At 38.1% G+C, this 20,953-nt stretch overlaps 2 protein-coding genes and 1 pseudogene across 2 annotated transcripts; 2 read left to right on the forward strand and 1 right to left on the reverse strand.

Moving 5' to 3' along the window:
• Positions 12,312 to 14,393, forward strand: LOC109830837. The gene is made up of 3 exons (XM_020398199.1): positions 12,312 to 12,625; positions 12,829 to 13,449; positions 13,748 to 14,393. The coding sequence occupies exons 1-3, from the start codon at positions 12,312 to 12,314 to the stop codon at positions 14,391 to 14,393; spliced, it is 1,581 nt and encodes a 526-aa protein (XP_020253788.1).
• On the reverse strand, positions 16,836 to 17,956 carry LOC109829414. Its single transcript, XM_020396539.1, has 2 exons — positions 17,841 to 17,956; positions 16,836 to 17,801 (listed from the first exon to the last, which is right to left on the reverse strand). The coding sequence occupies exon 2, from the start codon at positions 17,642 to 17,644 to the stop codon at positions 16,982 to 16,984; it is 663 nt and encodes a 220-aa protein (XP_020252128.1). The 5' UTR covers positions 17,645 to 17,801; positions 17,841 to 17,956; the 3' UTR covers positions 16,836 to 16,981.
• Positions 18,837 to 20,609, forward strand: LOC109830838 (annotated as a pseudogene).

The following is a 20,953-nucleotide window of genomic DNA, read 5'->3' on the forward strand; positions in this document are numbered from 1 at the left end:
TACTTTTTAAATCATTAAAATCATTTTATAATTTGTTAAAGGCATGCCATAATTTTTCACTAGCACAAGCAAGTTCATCACTAGATAGATCATTAATAGATTCGAACTCGCAAACCTTACTAGGGCTATTGCCTAGTGGTCGTGTGCATGATGCTCTATATGAACTTGAAGCCGGATCCTCCAAAGCTTGTTGGATCGCCTCCAAGTCTCATTGATGTGCTTCAATAAATTTCCATAAGATGTAAGCACTATCAAAATGAACAAATTTGTTAGGCATAGATGAATCAAGAGCATTTAGCAAATATTCTAATAAAATATTATTCATTGTAAACATACGATGATCATTTTTATTCCACTTGGATTTCTCCATGGTGGGCACAATATAAGCATCATCTATAATTTCCCATAAATCAAAGTGTTTAGATTGAACAAAAAGTTTAAATCTAACACACCATTGGACATAGGGAAAATTATCTAATCTAGGAGCAATATTGATGGCATAACCTAAACAAGATGCATCGTTCATATCCATAATTTATAAAAATATGCAAGCAAGATACAAATGTAATCAAAACAAGATTAGCACAAAAAGATAACTTGGATCTTTTACTCAAGGCGATTAGACCTTAAATCAAAGAGCACCAAGCTCTGATACCAATTGTTAGACCCTAGAGAGAGGTGATTAGGGTCTTATGCTAATCTAATCCGATTTTATGCTAATTAAAACTAATTAACAAGTTATCCTAGTAAGTATGAAATACAACATGATATGTGAACTAGGATAAGCAAAATGAACAATGAAATATATCCTAGCAAAGAGATATACTATGAGATATATATGCAAGGATATGAAACTAACACAAGGGTAAACAAAATGAAACAAGATAGTGGATGATATAAAATAATGAGACAATGGCGAAATGAGCAATGAGCACAAATAAGAATAAACGCCAAAGCACACTCAAACACAATCAAATGATCACGGAGTTTGGACCTTCCATCCTACGTCTCCGCTTCCCACTCCCGGGGAGAAACCCACTATCACGATCGGGTTTTCTACATTCACCTGAATAACTTTTACACCACACAATACAGTTTTCTAGTTTACCGAAAACTCTATAACTAACACACTCTTGTAATTCCACTCTACACCCTCTCAAGTGTTGAACTAGACGTGTCTCCCTCAAGTGCTCGGTTACAACCTCTCCCTAGGTTCGTCAACCGACGCCACTCCTCTTGGGACGATCCCCGACTCTCGCCACACACTTCTCTCGGTGTACAAGTGTATTACAAAGTGATTCTCACAAAATGTTTGTTCTCTACTATGGATGAGAACACAATGAAAGCTCACACTTAATTGTTACAACTCTCACTGATCCAAATATACAATATATGCAAATACAATAAGCTCAAGTGGGTGTGTGTAAACAATGAGTGAAATCAAATCAACTAAACTTAATATAAAACTAGCTTTAATAAAATGATAATCAAACAAATAGATGTAAAGCTAGAAATAGAGTTTAGAAAACTTCTCAATAGATCAAGAGGTAGAGGAGAAAGGTTGGATGCTCAAACACCAATGGTTGATCTCCTCAAGCTCTTGTGAAAATGATATCACAAAACAAACTCTCAATTTGCTTAAAAGCTTTTTAAACACACTTAAACCAAACTAAAACTCTTGTTAAAACTTTCTTAAACTTGTTTAAACACTCTCATAGTTAGATAGAGAGCTGAAGGCAATAGGGTATTTATACCCACTCAAAACTTTAGCAAAAAACCCACTAAAAAGACAACAAAAGCCCCAGAAAAAAACAGCTCAGAAAATAGCCGTTGGAGTCCAACGGTCAAATTGTCGGTCGACCGTGGGAATCTCGCGGTTGACCGCGAGCAGCTCAGAAATGAAGAAATTTTTCAGAGACTTACGCGGTCGACCGTGGCGGTCGACCGTGACGGTCGACCATGGTGGTCGACCGTGAAAGTTTTTGCTGCCCACTAACGAATGAACTCAGGCGCGGTCGACCGTGGCGGTCGACCGTGAACTAATATATGAAATAAAATAGTTTGAAAGCAGTTTGCTGATTTTAAAACACTGTTTAAAATTATCAAATAAATTCCAAAAATTATAAAACTTTGAGAAATGATTGTAGATATGATAATACACATGCTACAAAAATTGGTTTTCTAAAAGGACTTTCCAAATGAGAAATATCATCATTTTGCAAAATAGTCCAAAACATAAAAATGTAAACATATGAATTTTAACATTTTGGCTAAACCATGTTTTGAAACTTTACAAAATAATTTTATAGACTTGAAGAAAGATGTAAACTATTGTTATGAAGTCTATAAATAATGAATACAGTATTTTATCAAAATATACATATAATGCACTAAAACATGATTTCATTGAACTAAATAAAATTGATATTGATGAAATCATATATATGTATATAAGTATGAAACAAAAATATATTTTCTAATTATATTAAATTGTTTCATATTAAAACTTGAAAACTATCAAACCAAAACATATATGTATATATATAACTATATATATACAAAACCAAAACGTGTATATGTGTATATGATTGAGCTTAAGGTACTAACACACATAATATAAACCTAAACTAAATTACCCAAGCTTGATCTTGATCTTCAATAGCTTGACTTGGTAATCTTACGGATGAAGCTTGAACTTGGATCTTGAACTTGAATTGCAAGGCTTCAACCACTATTCCACCAACCTCCATTTGATATGATCGTGAAAGCTCGATTCCATTCATCCTCCAACACGTTGTTTGCTTAGAATAAATACGAAAACACAAACACTAGAAAAATAACATTAGATGTAAATTGTTTGCTAAATCACCATCAAAACAAGAAGGCCAACAAAGCGTTCTTTGGCTAGAGCTTTACCTCAATCCTCGTGCAAAGGACCAAGGCGATCCGCCATTATAATTCTGAACTTAGACAGGTCAGGATTGACCCAAGGCTTCATTGGTGGAGTAGCAGATATGGTTGCAGCAGACGAGCGAGGAGCAGACATCGATGGAGTCGAATGAGAGCCATCGGGAGATGGTCTTTGTCCGAGACACTTGTGTGTGTCTCGGATATGGCTTCCTTTGCTGAGATAGTTGCTAGTGTCTTGGATAAGGTCCCTTTGTCTGAGACACTCGCAAGTGTCTCGGTTGAAGGAAGCAATCCGTGATCCTGATTTTCACATAAATTCAGATTTTGAGATCCAACCTTTGCAAGTTCTCTGTGATTGTTTGGACACTATTTCCTTCTTGTGATTGTTGCAAAAGGACATGAGCACGAGCGGGGTTTGTACAATGCTTTTGAATACGCTCTTTAAGGGTCGAACGGGCTCTTTTGATGAGAACCCATTCCTCTATCGTTAACTTAGCAGAAATATGAGTGGTTTGTCGTTGAGGCAATGAGACCACTCGGTGGTTCTTTGACTCTAGATCCGCATAGTAGCAAACACCGTCGACTTTTTCTAAGGCCTTAGCCATTTAACGAGCACGGCGTTGACGTTATCTCTGGCAAGCCCTCTTCATCAGTGCCGGTGGACTTTGATTCAATGCCTCCTTGACTGGAGAAGAACCATTGTGAGCAGAAGTTCCGACCTTGTTGATTGCCGAAGAAGCGTTGTGAGGGGTAGCCTCAACAACAATCGGGCGAGAGTCTTCACCCGTAGCCTTCATTGGGGTTGAAGACTAGAAAACCTTCTTCGAAGATGAAATCTTCTTGCATTTGTAAGGTGAGGAAGATCTTGAGAATGAGGATGACAGATACTCCTCAAACTTTGCTTGGTCGAATTCATACTCGACCATGGATTCAATCAGGATCTTGATCGGTGCGACACGACGGTCTCGGTAGCAAGACCGTTGGCTCCTACTGTAGTCGCCAGTATGTTTGCATCGGAAATTAGTTTATTTATTGAACTCAATACAACTCGTTTATTGAATACAATGAATTCTGAGAAACAAATATTTTTATAAAACTTCTCGTTACAAACAAACAACTTCCTAGAAACACACGTAGGAACATTTATTGTTTGCTGCTTGCATGTGATCTTTGCATGTGCCGAGAATACGTTAGCCCGTGGACGACCGAATCACAGATCCAAGTTGAACAGTGAAGAAGGCTTAAGGTTGATGTTTCATTTTAGAAATAAAGACATAAGTGAATACCTTAGCAAAGTAAGATAAAACACTCTTCTCGAGATTAAGTCAAAGTTTAGATCTTAATGAATAGCAAGAACTCTGAAAGGCTTGCACGTGATGAAGGTCCTCTCTCTCCCTTGCTTAGAACGCTTAAATCTCTGCTCTATTCTGCTCAATAGTGCTCTCCTCGCTTGGTAATGGTCCTAGAAGAGTATTTATAACCCCTAAGAACCGTAACTAAAGTCTGAAGTTGAAAAGAAACCGTGTCAAAGAACTTTTGTTTTCGAGACACTCGCAGCTCTCTCGGAAACATGGCTCATTTCTGGCAGTTTTGTAACTGCTTCAACCATATTTTAATGCCATTTTTTTGCAGTTATTAGCGTAATTTTTGCTTGTAACATCTCCTCCACGATCATGGATGGTCCCTAGCAGTTATGAAGCCACGTGGATCGCCCAAAACTCGAGAAAACGGCCACCAAGTCCACTCTAGTTTCCGAGACAGTCGCAAGTGTTTCAAAAACTATGATTTACCTTCATAGCTTCCGAGATAGCAAACATTGTCTTAGAATTCGAGTCGTCTATCATCGTCTTTTGATTCATCGTGGAGAGGGTCTCGTCTCGGGTATCTTCTCGAGATGTTTGACTTCTATCGGTCTTCGAGTCGATACATAAGATGTCATCTTAATTCGCCATTCGAGTCGACATAGGAATTGTCGTCTCATCTGGGTCTCGACTCAGACCGCCTCTCGAGTCGACATTGATCTCGTCTCAACTTCAAACTGTCGTCTCGTTTTAGACCGTCCCTTGAGTTGACACAAAGTACTCTCTTCTAGGACTTCGAGTCGACTACCAATGCCTTTCGAGTCGACACGAAAAAGATCTCGTCTCAGGTCTCGGCTCAAACTTCGAGTCGACCACCAACGCCTTTCGAGTCGACATTGATCTCTTCTCGACTTCGTTTCGAACTTTGAGTCGGCTATCAGCACCTTTAGAGTCGACATTGATCTAGTCTCAATTTTCTCTCGAACTTTGAGTCGGCTATCATCACCTCTCGAGTCGGTACGAAGGAGATCTCGTCTAGGGACTCGTCTGATCAGGACGTCGTCTACCTTTCGAGTCGACACATGAAGTGTCGTCTCGTCTGGTTAAGACGTCGGCTACCTTTCGAGTCGACACAGGAGGTGTCGTCTCGTCTTGTTGATTGAGACGTCGACTTTTACTTGATTTGTAGGGATCGTCGGATTGTGATTCCCATTGTTGATTTATCTCCTTAGTTGATCTTTGGCATTAGATGATTCTCTATAACTCATATGATGACATTTACCGTCTTCCTTTCAACTTGAGCTATGTGTGATACCCTATAGACAATTTTTGATACCTACAATAAGCAATTGACCCATATGAAGTGAAGTGCAAATGTAAGCTTCCAACACCCTTGAAGCTATGTGCAAATGGAAAAAAATAAAGGGAGACATTATTAGAGTTGTGCTAAGTTCCCAAATAAAGAATGTAACTTATTTCAGTGGGCTCACAAAGAGGGTGATTACAGAAATAGAAATTAAGTATCACAAAGTGAAGACATTCTTGAAGATAAAAAGTCAATGAAAATCAAAAGGTTGAAGAGAGAATTGAAATCAGCAGAGCATCAACTAATCATTTGGAAAATGAGTGTATTGTTTTAAGTCATAATTGGTGTACTCATCATTATCTTTAAAAACATGTCATGTAGTTGCAAAATGTATTGAGATATGAAAGAAAATTTTCATGATTGTTAAACAATGGAGTATAAAGCTCAGATTAAAGTCATATTATCAGTATACGATGCCTCGCCTAAATATTATAATTGCATTATAGATTACCTACACATAATGGTTGCCTCATCTAAAAATTACATGAGCAATTTATATTACATTCTCATCAAGGTATGCCTTATCTAAATAATAAAATTACAATATAGGCTGCATTAACAAAAATGACCAATCATTATTGCCTAATGCAAAAATCCCAAATTAACTTACGAAAATCATTATAACTTGTCCATATATGAGGAACCAAAGTTTAAGAGAATGACCATACCAATACATACTAGTTTAGTTCTCAGATGATGAACTAAAGTTTGAAAGATAGCCATACCAATACACACCAATGTCTGTAGATTGCTATCTTTATAACTTTTCCATAGATCATAGCATCGTGTCTCATGAGAATATATGTGGAAATAACATGCATTTGCATGCTAATAACCTACACACGATAAAGACCAATCATATTACATAAGCCTGATCATAAACAGAGCATGTAATAAACAAACAATGAGCTTAAAACTGCTTAGAGTCTGAGCTGAAATAGATAATATATCATAAATAGAGTATAAGTAAGCATGATATATTGAGCTAAAACTACTAAGAAGCTGAAATTGAAGCAAATATTGAGCTAAAAGTGCTCATAAGCAATGTTAAAACTGAAACAAATAATGAGATGAAAAAAAAACCTTATAATTTGAACTGAAACTGAAGTACACATTGAACTGAAACTACTTATAATCTAAGCTAAAATGCTCATAATCTCAGCTAAAACTAGAGCAGAAACTAAAGAAAATTATTGAGATGAAACTGCTCATAATATGACCTTAAAATGCTTATAATCTTAGCTAAAACTAGAGCTAAAACTGAAGCAAACAGAGAGCACAACCTGATCATAACCAGAGAGCAAACGAAGTATTGTCTCATAACCTGATCATAAGTTGTTCATAACCTGTTGCATAAGCTGATCATAAACAAACAGAGAGCACACCATTATATCGATCATAACCTGTTCATAACCTGATTATAAGCATAGTTTTACAAAATTACATAGCAGTTGCATCATGGAAATAAAGGCAAAGTATTGTTAATCCTCTTTGTCAAATCCATTTTCCTGGATAATCTTCTCTATGAAAAGTTTATGCGCATCTTTTGATTTGATAATGAACCTCCTAGATTCTGATTCATTGTCATACAAAAAATCAAGAACTTTATCCAATATTGTCTCAGAGAAATTAGCCTCATGTGCTAATAAAAGCCTTGGCCATGCTCTCACTCCAATGTAAAATATGTTGGTTTTGAATTGAATAGGATATGGACTCGATGAGATCACGCATTAGTGAATCATCATCTTTACCCTTGCCACTCTTTTTTTATTGAGATTTAACATTGGATGTAGAAGTTACCCCACTATACGACTTTACATTTTGAAACCAAGTGTTAATATTTTCTACACATGGTATCTCAGTCTCAAAATGTGTGTTGGAGGACTCATCATTATTATTTTTACAAAGATTATTGGTTCCTCCGAAAATTTAAGAGGCCGACTGGAACCAAGTTTCTTACACATATCTTTGGCCAAATTTCCCCTTGCTTGGTCATCACCAACAATCGCACACAAATCATCATAGTGAGTGTGAGGCGTGTTCAAGTACTCCTTCAACGTTGAGCTATTACACTTATTGTCATGCATAGTAAATTAATGTAAGAAAAAAAATGCAAGCTAAATATAGTTGTATAGAAATAACGCAAGATAAATATTCAAAATATCAATCAATACCTTTATCCACATATCAAATAAATCTGGATCCATGGTCATAATTTTTGTCTTTGGATCATATTCGCCACCACTCATGTTCACGACAGTTTGCATATTAAAAAACTTAGCCTTCAAGCTCTTCATCATATGGTTCACCACATTTTTCTTGGTGAATTCAGATCCACATTGCTTGTTGACCTCTTCAGCAGCCACCTTGTATGCATACATTTTAAAGTTCTTATCAACCTTAAGACCATCTCTTGCCAACTGAGCAAGAACATGGATTAGAACATTATCATGCCTTGCATTTCAATACATGTTAGGCACACCCCTAGTGTTTAGAGCCTTGTTCATAATTGTTGATGGCATTCTTCTTTTAGCAACTGCTTTCTTCTTTTTTTGATTGGTGAGATTGCCTCGACATTAACTTCAATATCCCTCTACAACGAAAGACTCTCTCTAGAGTGGGTACCATTGTTATGTGGGCTAGGGGTTGCATGAATAATTTGGTGGCTATTAAGCATATTCATATATGACATAGGTTGTTGAGTCATATATAGGAAATTATTGTCATAATGAGAGTAAGATGGATAAGGAGGGGAAGGAGCAAAGTAGGATGCATGAGGGAATGACATGAAGTTCATGTTCAAGTTTGAAGGAGGAACTCTAGGGGTTTTAGGGGAAGGAGTAGATTCGCACTCATTACTTTTATCAACATCAACAAAATCAACCATACTTTGAAGAATAAAGTTCCTGTTACACCAAAGTCACATAATACAAATATAAAATCAAACAAACATTGTCAAACTTAAGAAATACATTCCTGTTACACCAAAGTCACATAATACAAATATAAAATCAAACAAACATTGTCAAACTTAAGAAATACAATAAGTCCAGAGATCAAACTTAAGAAACAAATATAAAATCAAACAAACATTGTCAAACTTAAGAAATACAATAAGTCCAGAGATCAAACTTAAGAAATATAATAAGTCTAGAGATACTAATATGTCAATAACAATTCAATTTCGATTGTGTCCCCCACCACGATAATTATTACAATAATCTACCCACATAGCACTTGTAATTTCATCCCTCTTCTCTTTTCATTCATTCATTGAATCTCTTTCTTCTCTTTGTGTCATATTTTGAGTAAAGTCGACAACATTGTCATCTTCACCCTCATTAGCTATTTCTCCATCATCATCATCAACAGTAATGTACTCATTCAATAAGTCATCGCCCGGATCGACTATAGCAATATAGTTATGAAGTATAGTACAAGACAAAACTATATTAACTTGGGTTGGAAAATGATAATGTGGCTTTGCAGTGGGGATTTTGAAACGATTCTTCAATAATCCAAAGTTGATTCAATTTTAGACCTTAGCGATGAATGTCTTAAATTGAATAACTCTCTTATGTTATTTATTGGTCTACCACTGTGCTCATTTAAATGGTAATGTACACCACAATAAGGGGAGATGAAGCCAGGCATGATTGTGTACCCTGCATCACACAAATAATATTTTCCTATAATTATAAACAACACATTATAGTAAATAGATATATTTTTATAAATTATAATTGAATATTCATTTTAGTGATTAATGATTAATTACCATCGTAGACTCAGTTCATGAGGTTAAGGTCTTGAAAGTGCATCTTATAGTACTCTAGAATCATTTATGAATCCCTCCCATCCAGCTAGAACGTACGAAAATAACTTATTTGGAGCACATGCGACTATAACATTTTGAGTTACACCTTTACGGCCTCTAAAGCGGGCAACATGTCTAGCGGGAAGCATGGCGTCAATGTGGGTTCCATCTATCATGCCAATGTAATCCTATATAACGTACGAAAATTACTATTATTTCATAGAATAACAAAGTTCATTTGTTCAATGCGTGTTATGTGAATGAGTCCATTACCTTGAAATAAGGATAGTACAAAGGGTTGTTTGCAATCTCTAGCGCTAATTCCTTCGGTGCTTTCTTTAGGAACCGCCCCCTTATACGACCAACTGCTTCTAGGTATTTGTTAAAATATCTAGAAATTATTTCTCCTGATGTTATGAAATGTGATCTTACTATTCTATTTTTTGTTTTATGTCCTAATATATTAAGGAACATGATCAATTGTTCTTCTACTTTAACATCACATGAATCGTGTAGTAGGCCCGTAACTCTCATTATTCTAATAAGATTTTCAAACGCATGCGGTCTCATTCTAACATAATCTCTACATCTTTGACTATAGCCAGAAAATAGACGGTATATGTGGGTATTTCTAGACTCTTATCTTTTGTTTTTTTCCTCCCTATGGTGATAAGTGATAGATTTTCTTCTAGAACACATTCTCATTACACATGTCAACATAGTCACGGTGGTAGACATAGTAGCATTACTCGATATCCTCATTAACATTTCGTCATCAATATCATCCATCTACAATGATTGAAAAATATATTCTTAAACATATGCAAATGCATAAACTCAAAGCAATTTCTAAAACTTAGCTGATATAAAGTTTAGTCAAATTATATAAGTAAACTAATATTTGTTATTATCAATCACAATATCATATTGCACATGAAATCATAGTGTACCAATATTTTGAGCTAGCCGCGCACGTATATAGAAAAATCATCTTCAAGTATAAAGATATATTTGTAAAAAAGTAAATAAAAAACAAAAATTAAAGATCGTCTGACCATAGAACAAAAAGGAGTCGGTACGTAACTATCAATCATAGTTAATAAGACAAAGCTTTGATTCATTCAATTGTACAATTTGATAAACAATAATAAAACAAAATGAAGGAAAGCAGATAATATTGAAATGTAAATTGTTAGTTGGAAGCATTGGATAAACTAGTCCCATAGTAAAAGCTTTCCACATAGCACGTAACTTGTTTTGAAGATTTGTGATGATTTTAACGACACACATTGCAGCTCAACAAACAAAGCAAATCAAGATCTTCAAATTTTACCAATATCACGGTATAGAATTTCTTTCAAGAGGAACATAGCATGTATATTTTTCATCAATTCCATATACTTACTCCATGTACAATACTATGAAATCACACAAAGTGAAATTACTCAAGGAAACAAAAGAAATACTTTATCAAGTCATGATTGAAACAATCCTCAACAAAAAAAAATTACAAAGTAGAGAAATGTTATACATGTGCTTTGTTATGGAGCAGACCCGAAGGCCCAAAGGTGAAATTTTATAGTATGAAACCCTAATCAAGAAATCAAGCCTTCAGATCTGAAGAAGAGAACATAGAGAAAGTCCCGACTACACCCAACTCGGAGAAGGTTGCCTCCAAGAACAATGGCAACATGCATCATGAAAACCCCCAAAATCAAAATATCCACTTCTTTATAAACCCCAAAAAATCATAAATTTCTTCTTAAAATCAATAGCTAGAGTTCATCAAGGAGGTAATCAAGAAGAAGGGAACACTTTACACCTTTTTTATGAGGAAAAATTTGCAAAATAGACCGTTTTTATAAAGTAATTAGCGAAATAGACCACTTTTAAAAGTAATTAGCAAAATAGACCTCTTTTTGGCCAATAGGCCAAAAAGAGGTCGATTTTAAAGAAATGGCTTCAGAAAACATACGGGACTACTAGTCCCGTATGTTTAAAGCTAACTAATCTAATGATTAGTGCACTAATCATTAGATTAGTTAGCTTTAAACATACGGGACTAGTAGTCCCGTATGTTTTCTGAAGCCATTTTTTTAAAATCGACCTCTTTTGTCAAAAAGAGGTCTATTTTGCTAATTACTCTCAAAAGTGGTCTATTTCGCTAATTACTTTATAAAAACGGTCTATTTTGCATATTTTCCCTTTTTATGACCGATTTGAGCAGATTTAACTCCCAAGTTTTTGATGAAACGACGGGAAGTGGAGGAGGGAAATGGAAAGGATGAGGGAACGAGAAGATAGGCGGTGACTATAATGGGGGATGAGATTCCAACTTTTGTCACGTGAAGAGAAAAAAGGAGAGAAGAAACACTAAGCTGGACAATCTGTCAGAAGTTTTAGCCCATTTCTAAGCTAAAATAGAGAATTTGGGCTGTCTAAAAAAGTTGATGTTTTCTCTATTTTTTAGAAAGCTTTTCTTAAAAACAATTGAAACAAGGAAAAATTGCTTCAATGCCCCAAACTTGAAAAAACAATGTGGCCCAGCCCCCTGTAGTTTGGCCCATGTGGCTAAGCCCTTAAATTTTCAAAAAATTGTAATTGAGCCCTAAAAGCAGTTATGACACCCGTATTTGCACCCAGCCTCCCTAAAATACCCCCGCCTTCAACTCCGTGCCTCGAAAACGAGATCCGATCGCTGGCGAAACCTCTCCGTCGCATTTAAGGCGAGATGATGGCCGTTTTGGGGGGAAATTTTGGCGCGCTCCCTCCGTTATATCTCCTGTTAACCCACTCGGCTTTGAAGAGAGTGTATTTATGGTGCAAAGGGCAGATCTTTGCGGTTAGGGCTTATGATCTTCAGCCCCCTACTTGTCCTAAAGTGCCCTTCATAACTCCTCTTAAATCCCCTTCATTTATGGCGGAGAGCCCCCTTATTTGCATGGTTTCCTTGGGTGAGAGAGCAGTGTTCTCAAGGGTAACTTCTTCAACCTCTTTTTTTGAGTTTAAGTTCGACGTGGCTGAGAGGTTGAAGGTTCCTTATGATGCGCTATCAATGGTTTATAAATCTGAAAGGATCCCTGATCTGAGTTTTGAGATCGAGAATGAGGATGATATGGAGTGTATGGTGGAGCACAACCGTAATATCGGGTGTCTGGAGATCCATATTCGAGCTAATATAGATGTAGATGTTTCCAGATGTGAGAACACCCCGAAGCAACCACCTGAAAGGTAAGTTATATTTACACTTAATTTATTTGAAAACTTATGAATTGCATAGAGCAGGTTAAATGTTAGCTTTTAACTGATATATGTTAACTTTCTACCGAAGGTTGTTAAGCTTTAGGGCATATTTGTTAACTCTTAAGGGTACTGCATTATTTAAGTACAAGTCCTATTTGTTATTTTAAGAAAAACCAATTATATTTGTGCAGCATTATGAATACACTGAAGCCAAAGTTTATTGATAGTACTTCTGCTGCAAACCATGGTTCTGAAAGAATTCCAATTGATAATCCCAGTGGTAGCAGTGTAGTGCGTTCTGATGACATTATTAACAACACAGTAATGATTCCTGGTTGGTGGCATAATGCATTAACTGAAGAGGGTCAAGAATTTGAAAGTGCTGAAGAATTAAGGTTGGCGATGACATACTATTCTATGGCCAAAATGTTTGATTATGAGTTTAAAAAGAACGAACCAAAACGTATCCGTGTATATTGCCGATATAAAGAAACTTACGAGTGCCCATGGATGTTGTTTGCTTCACCTGTTAAGAATGCAAATAGACTATCGATCAAGAAGTTTGTTAATGAACATACTTGTGGGCAGTACGGGCAAAATACAGGTCGTTCAAGGGCATCCCGTAAATTCATTGCAACACAGTTACAACCACTCCTGAAGGTCCGTCCAGAAATCCGACCCGTTGATGTGCAAAAGGAGTTCCTCACAAACTACGGCCTTAGAATTGATTACAGTAAGATATGGTGGGGGAAAGAGAGAGCACAGGAGAAGCTTTACGGGGATATATATGAGTCGTATGATCAACTACGATGGTAAATGCTGAGCTTTATTATTAACTTGTTAAGTTCCAAAGTTTGCTTGTTAAAACAAATAGTTAACATGTTCCTTGTTAAGTTCATTGATAACATTGATAACATGTTAAGTTTCACGACTAACATGTTAACTCTTGTAAATAACATGTTAACTCTTGTTAATAACATGTTAACTCTTGTAAATAACACGTTAACTTTTGTTAAGTTACCCCAATAATGTGTTAGCTTTTTTTGGTCGCTTGTTAAGCTACACGGATAACATGTTAACTTGTTGGTTTGTTTCTTCTTACACGACTAGGTATGAGCGCATGGTAAAAGAGACAAATCCCGGCAGTTACATACATGTTGACCAGAATGAGGGGAGGTTTTCGAGACTCTTTGTTTGTTATGCTGCATGCATCAAAGGTTTCTTGAGTGGATGCAGACCCCTTCTATTTTTGGACGGTACATTTTTGAAGGATCGATATAAAGGTATTCTCCTCTCGGCCATAGCATACGATGGGAACCAAGGTATATTTCCCTTAGCGTATTGCATATGTGATCAAGAGAATTTGATGAATTGGAAGTGGTTCCTCCAAGGTCTATGGTCCATACTTTATGAGAGGGCTGACCCTTACAATCCTCCCCACCAATTGGTTATAATTTCTGATGCGGACAAAGGAATTAAAGAATCAGTAAAAGAGTATTTTCCAGAAGCTCTACACTCGAGGTGTGTTCTACATCTTGTTGAAAATTTCAGGTTAAAGCTTAAGGACTTGGGTATGAAGTCGAAGGACACTCATGTTCTTGGGAACTTACTCCAAAGTGCTTGTTATAAATACACAATAGCAGAATGGAATGAGTACATGAAAGAGATATATGACATGGATCCAAGGGCATACAACATTGCTATGAACTACTCTCCTGATCAATGGGCAAATGCATTCTTCCCGGGAATAAGGTAACGTTATTTGGCTGTTCTATATCTATGCTAATGTATGAACTTATGCTATTTAGCATGTTATCTTTGGATTTGTTAAATTCTATATCAGAGCTGTTAACTATATCAGAGTTGATAACATGTTAAGTCTTGTTGATAATATGTTGAGTCTCGTTGCTAACATGTTAACTCTTGTGGGTTACGTGTCAACTCTTGTTGATAACATGTTAACTCTTGTGGGATACATGTTAACTCTTGTCGAAAACATGTTAACTCTTGTGGAGAACATGTTAACTCTTGTGGGATACATGTTAACTCTTGTGGAGAACATGTTAACTCTTGTTGAGAACATGTTAACTCTTGTGGGATACATGTTAACTCTTGTGGAGAACATGTTAACTCTTGTGGGATACATGTTAACTCTTGTCGAAAACATGTTAACTCTTGTGGAGAACATGTTAACTCTTGTTGAGAACATGTTAACTCTTGTAGAAAACATGTTAACTCTTGTGGAAAACATGTTAGCTTTTGTTTAAAACATGTCAACCCTTGTTGCTAACATGTTAACTCTTGTAGATAACATGTGAACTTTTGTGGCTATATGTTAACTCTGATAGATAACATGTTAACTTTTGTGGAGAACATGTTAACTATTCTGGTTAACATGTTAAATATAAGAGCTTATCTGTTAACTAATTATATGAGGATTGGTCTTACGCAGAAATATGTAGATACAATCCCGTACTGCTTGTTTAATTCAGCGTTCTCTGGCAACTGCAGCCATAGCCGTAATCTGTCTAAGAGTGCCTCTGTTACTTTATCATCAAGTCTTCCCCCGCGGATCATATACAGTAGATCCGTGTATGTAATTGCGCTGTTATCAGTAGTTATGACATATACGTACCTTAACAAGAAATAAGTTACGGAGGGTTAAAATTTAAAACATGAAAAGTAACATCTAAACGCAAAAACATAACAAGCAAAAAACACAGTTTCACAGTTAATATTAAAGAGTTAGCATTAAACTACTTAACATATTATCTGTCGTGGATAACATAATAACACTTGTAGCTAACGTGTTACCTCTTGTGGCAAACATGTTAACTCTCGTTGCTAACATGTTAACTCTTGTGGGATACATGTTAACTCTTGTCGAAAACAAGTTAACTCTTGTGGAGAACATGTTAACTCTTGTGGGATACATGTTAACTCTTGTGGAGAACATGTTAACTCTTGTGGGATACATGTTAACTCTAATTGATAACATGTTAACTCTTGTGGGATACATGTTAACTCTAATTGATAACATGTTAACTCTTGTGGGATACATGTTAACTCTTGTCGAAAACATTCCTTTCAGCTGCTGTGCAATAAGCTTCTTCACATTGTTCTTTAAAATCAAGGGATCTACTATGTCACAAGATTCGTCCAACCCCTTAACCTTTTCGTTAAGTCTACGAATCTCGTCCATGAAAGTTTGACAATACAATTTCTTCGAGACCCTCAGTGTACGGCAAAGTCTCTGGTTTACTTTAGCAGCATTTCTCCAAAATTGCAGTTGCTCCTCAACCGGTAACGTTTCAATCTCATCTTCCCTTTCGAAAGCCTCATCAATGGCTTTTGACATTATCTATAATTTAGAAATAACAAAGAGTTAAAATCAAGTTTATAAAGGTTAACAGTAAGTGGTCCACAATTGACACAGATAATTAAAGGTTCTTCAATCATCTATAGGTAACATGTTAACTCTTGCTGCTAACATGTTAACTCTCTCTGGTAACATGTTAACTCTTGTAGCTAACATGTTAACTCTTGTGATAATATGTTAACTCTTATTGAAACATGTTAACTTTTGTTGCTAATATGTTAACTCTTGTGCATACATGTTAACACTTGTAGAAAACATGTTATCTATTGTTGGTAACATGTTAACTGTTGTAGAAAACATGTTATCTATTGTTGCTAACATGTTATGTATTCTTGTGATAATATTTAGCACCTTAGAACTTACCAAACCTATTGACCATCTCTTCTCATGTTCCTTCTCTTCTTCCTTCTTTTCAACCTTCTTTTCTTCTTCAATCTTCCTCTTCCTTACTGCTGCTTTCTTGGCCTCCCTATGTACGACTGGTAATTGTGGTACAATCCCTTCCCTTCTAAGCCTCATCAATGGCCTTCTGATTGGATATTTCTCATCGGATGGGCCAATTTCAGCTATTGGTTTTTGTACAACCTGGATGCTAGCTTTTGCAGCCTTGGCAACTATTGTTCTATTTCTAAAAGATCCATACTTCTCACCAATCTTCACCCAGTTAGTGAGGGGTGGTTTGGATCTATTGCTCAAGGCATATCTTTTAATCCCCGTCATTTCATAATACCATAGCTGCAAGCAATTAATACATGTTAGTATGCAATACTAATCTTTTAAACATGAATATAGTTAACACAACTCATCTTGCAATATAGTTAACACTGACAACACCAACTTTAATACTGGAAACACTAAAGTTAACATGAACCGAAATATAGTTAACAAGATCCTTAGAATAGTTAACATGAACCAGTAAGCCTTAATGGTTTCTTGACGTAAGTTGACAGAAAACAAGCAAGCGTTCACATGCACAGATTAATCCAACTTACAGGGATCAAAGGCATGCATCCAGGTACATAGCTTATTCCTGACCTGTGCAGACCTTCCCTGGCTATCTTAATTCCTTTCTTCGTCTGATCATAGATGTATTTCCCCCAGGCCACATTCCTCACTCTTTCAATTGAATCAACATATTTGAACAAGAGCCTTGGGATGCCTTGGACACTGCTAGGGCACCACATCAATGAACATTGATAAAGTATCTGCAGTAACACAAAATCTTCAATATCCTTCTTCTTCCTTGATTCAACAAGAGATTGCAGTAGCTCTTCCACATATCGCCGCATATTCTTCGCTGATTTCTTTCCCTTTCTAGTAAAACGTTTATGAAAATACTCCACCCAAAGCCTAGGGTAAGGATCTCTATTATTGTAAATTATTTCCCCATCAATTGGGAAACCTGTATGTTCATGCACCCAGTCCAAATCAAAATTAACAACCTTTTCTCTCCCACTTTCGGCATCGGGCAGAGAAAACGCCACTTCATTACCCTTATAGTGTCTCAATACAAGTTCCAGCGTGGGTCGATCTTTTGCTGGGGGGCCAAACTTTACATAATGCTGGAATGTACACCCTTGGTATGCATCCCAATGACACTGCCGCATTCTCGGTTCGAGGACTTTCATAAATTTACAATATGCGGAGAAACTTGCAGTGGGTCTAATTTTAGCAGCACCTGACTTTTTCCTGTATTATAATTAAACATTTAACATCAACAACACTTGACATCCAACATCCAATAGTTAACATGCAACAATGAACTGTAACAGTTACGCTATAAACCTTAACACTTAACAGCCAAACTTAACATTAATAAGAAACCTTAACACTTAACAGCCAAACTTAACATTAATAAGAGGTATATAGTTCACATTTAACATTAAGGTATCAGCTAACATGTCCTTCAACCAATGTCCAGGCATATAGTTCACAATTCAACTTCAATCCCTTAACATCTATGTAAATTACAAAATATAACATATAACATTATCTTACTTCTTTATGGATTTATGTGGTGCGTTTAGTGAACTTGTAATTTTTCTTTTTCTCCTTACACCCATCTGGAAACTCAACAACGTTTGGGTGGCTTCATCGGTGCTGCCATTCCCTGATGATGACGCATGGGTGGACGACGACTTGGAGGCAGGGGAGGATGTGAGAGAATCGGTGCCACGGTCGGTCTCAGATGGCAAAAGGGGGTCTTCGTCGGTCTTGGAAGGCGAGGGAGGATCTTCGTCGGTCTTGGAAGGCGACGGCGAGTCTTCTCGCTCGTCGTTCATTGGTGCATCTTCCTGACGTTGCAGCGGCGGCGGAGGATGGTGAACCACTTCGTATTCGTTCGCCGATTTTTTCTCCATCTGCGAACTGGTTTCGACCTAACCCTAGAAGCGGTTTTGGTTTTTCGCCGGAGAGTAAGCCAGAGACAGAGTGCGGGAGGGAGAGAGACGAGAGAGAGAGAGCGCCTCGATAGTAGCGGAGTGGCGGCACCGTTACCAACGCACGATGGCTGTAGCAGAGTGGGCGGGAAGGGTAAATTCGGGATTCTGAGGATTGAGTGAGCTGGAGGGGCTAAAATGAAGTTTTGGAGTGTATTTTGGGTTTATACCAAACTTTAAAAGTACATGGGGCTGTTGCACATTGTTTTTTCAAGTTTGGGGCCTTGAAGCAATTTTTCCTTGAAACAAACCTTAAGTTTTGAAATCCTTCTTAATCCGAAAAAGCTAGTTTCCTAAAATTTTGGCCCAAACAAACAGCCCCTTTTAACTCATGGCATTCATCAACCATGAACTGACAGTAAAACCCCCATGAAACTAAACCATGCAGTGGGGGACACGGCCATGGCAACTCAATCCAACGCTACTCTCCCCTCATCGACGCCTGCCTCTCCGCAAGTCCCCTCCCACCTCCTCCTCACTCCCGCTCCTCAAAACCGGCCTCACCTCTCACACCCTCCTCGCCAACCAGCCTCATCAGCCTCTAACTCCTCCCTCCACCTCCTCCCCTCCGCCGTCGCCGCCTTCTCCGACCTCCCCTCCAAGAACCTCCACTCCTACAACACCCTCCTCTCCTCCCTCCCCCTTCGGGACGCCCTCCACATGTTCGACCAAATGCCCGCCGCAACCTCGTCTCGTACAAACACCATCCCTCCTCCTCTCTCGACGGCCGCCACCGCAGGCCTTAACTATTCGCCGACATGCAACAGCTCTCTCATTTGACCGCCTTTCACTGTCGTCGCCGCCGCTACCTCTGCCGCCGCCCTGGGCGAGTCAAACACCCTTAAGCAGATACACGCCGCTGTTATTGTAAACGTATTTGGCATGAGTTTAATCATGGGGAATGTGTTTGTGGACGGGTATGGCAAGTGTGGGGATGCGGAGTTCGCGAGGAAGGTGTTTGATGGAATGGGGGAGAGGGACGTGGTTACGTGGACGAGTTTGGTTGGAGGGTATGCGAGGGCTGGGAGGGTGGAGGAGGCGAGGAGGGTGTTTGATGAGATGCCGGTGAGGAACGAGATATCGTGGACGGCGATGGTGTCTGGGTATGAGCAGAACGGGGAGGAGGAGAGAGCGCTCGAGTTGTTCAGGGAGATGGTAGGGGAGGGTGTTGGACCGACCCCGTTCACGCTTGTGTCGGTTTTGAGCTCGTGCGCGAGATTGGGACTTATCGGTAGGGGCAAGCAAGTGCATGCCTACACTGCCCGTCGAACTCATTTCAACTCGAATATCTTCACCTGCAATACCCTCATCGACATGTACTCGAAATGCGGCGATGTGGAATCCGCCTCTGCAGTGTTTCATTCGATGAATGAGCGCGATGTAATCTCTTGGAACTCGATGGTTACTGGGTACGCGCATAACGGTCTAGGAACACAGTCACTAGCCATATTCGAAAGGATGATCGAAGGTGGGGTTTCACCGACTCATGTCACGTTTCTCAGCGTCCTATCGGCCTGCAGCCATGCTGGACTTGTATCTGAGGGTCGCCAATTCCTGAATGTTATGAAGGAGAGATATAATGTGTGCCCAAGCAGCGAGCATTATGCTGCGTTTGTGGATGCCCTCGGGCGCAAGAAAAAGATGGAGGAAGCAGTAGAACTGATCGATAGCTTGCATTCGAGTAATGTAGGGATATGGGGGGCTTTGCTCGGTGCCTGCCAGGTTCACGGAGATCTAAAGCTTGGTCAGAGAGCTGCAGAGACTCTATTCGCTCTCGAACCTGACAATGGAGCGAGATATGTGACACTGTCGAATATTTATTCAGCAGCGGGGAGGTGGGAGGAGGCGAAGAGGATCAGAGTGGTGATGAAGAAGAAAGGGTTGAGGAAGGATGCAGGGCATAGTTGGATTGAGGTGAGGAGCGCGAAGCATGTGTTTGGTGCTGCTGAGGGTAAGTCTCATTCAAGAAGTGAGGAGATCTATAGAATGCTAAATGTATTGGTTAATCAGATGATGGATGAGGAGGAAATAGACAGAAATGAATTTTTTGAAGTGGTGTCATCAATACCATCAAATTCTTGACGAATTCAATTTTGAGCAGTTGTAAATTTGTGATATTCTCAGGCAATCAATAACTAAATTGATGATTTATTTATTAGTATCATGCACGAGGAAGGTGAAAGTATATGAACTGGATGGAAACGGAGAAGTTCAAATGTAAATAATCAAACTTACCGTTATTGACGAGTGAATCAACTGGAGCCTTCTCATATATTAGAGTTTCTCCTGCAATCCATCATGACATTCGATTAGGCATTTCATCTGGAGGTTTCCGGCGATGTTTTCTTTTTTTTTTAATTTATTTGCTAAATAGATGCCAAGCGAGCAACAAGGTGAGCCGCTAATCCTTTCTGAATTACAAACCCAACCTACCATATAAGTACTCAGCGGACCCTGCTCTCGACACATACTTATTCATGATTTTTTTTTTTTTTTGCG

Source organism: Asparagus officinalis, chromosome 2, assembly GCF_001876935.1.
Source record: "Asparagus officinalis chromosome 2, Aspof.V1, whole genome shotgun sequence".
Classification (NCBI taxonomy): domain Eukaryota; kingdom Viridiplantae; phylum Streptophyta; class Magnoliopsida; order Asparagales; family Asparagaceae; genus Asparagus; species Asparagus officinalis.

What these genes read in the sequence shown, in the direction of transcription:
- LOC109830837 (XM_020398199.1), top strand. Translation starts at nt 12,312, where the DNA reads ATGGCGGAGAGCCCCCTTATTTGCATGGTTTCCTTGGGTGAGAGAGCA. An exon ending in CCGAAGCAACCACCTGAAAG is followed by an intron (nt 12,626 to 12,828) that starts GTAAGTTATATT and finishes ATATTTGTGCAG; the next exon opens with CATTATGAATACACTGAAGC. An exon ending in TCGTATGATCAACTACGATG is followed by an intron (nt 13,450 to 13,747) that starts GTAAATGCTGAG and finishes TTACACGACTAG; the next exon opens with GTATGAGCGCATGGTAAAAG.
- LOC109829414 (XM_020396539.1), bottom strand. Translation starts at nt 17,644, where the DNA reads ATGAAAGTCCTCGAACCGAGAATGCGGCAGTGTCATTGGGATGCATAC.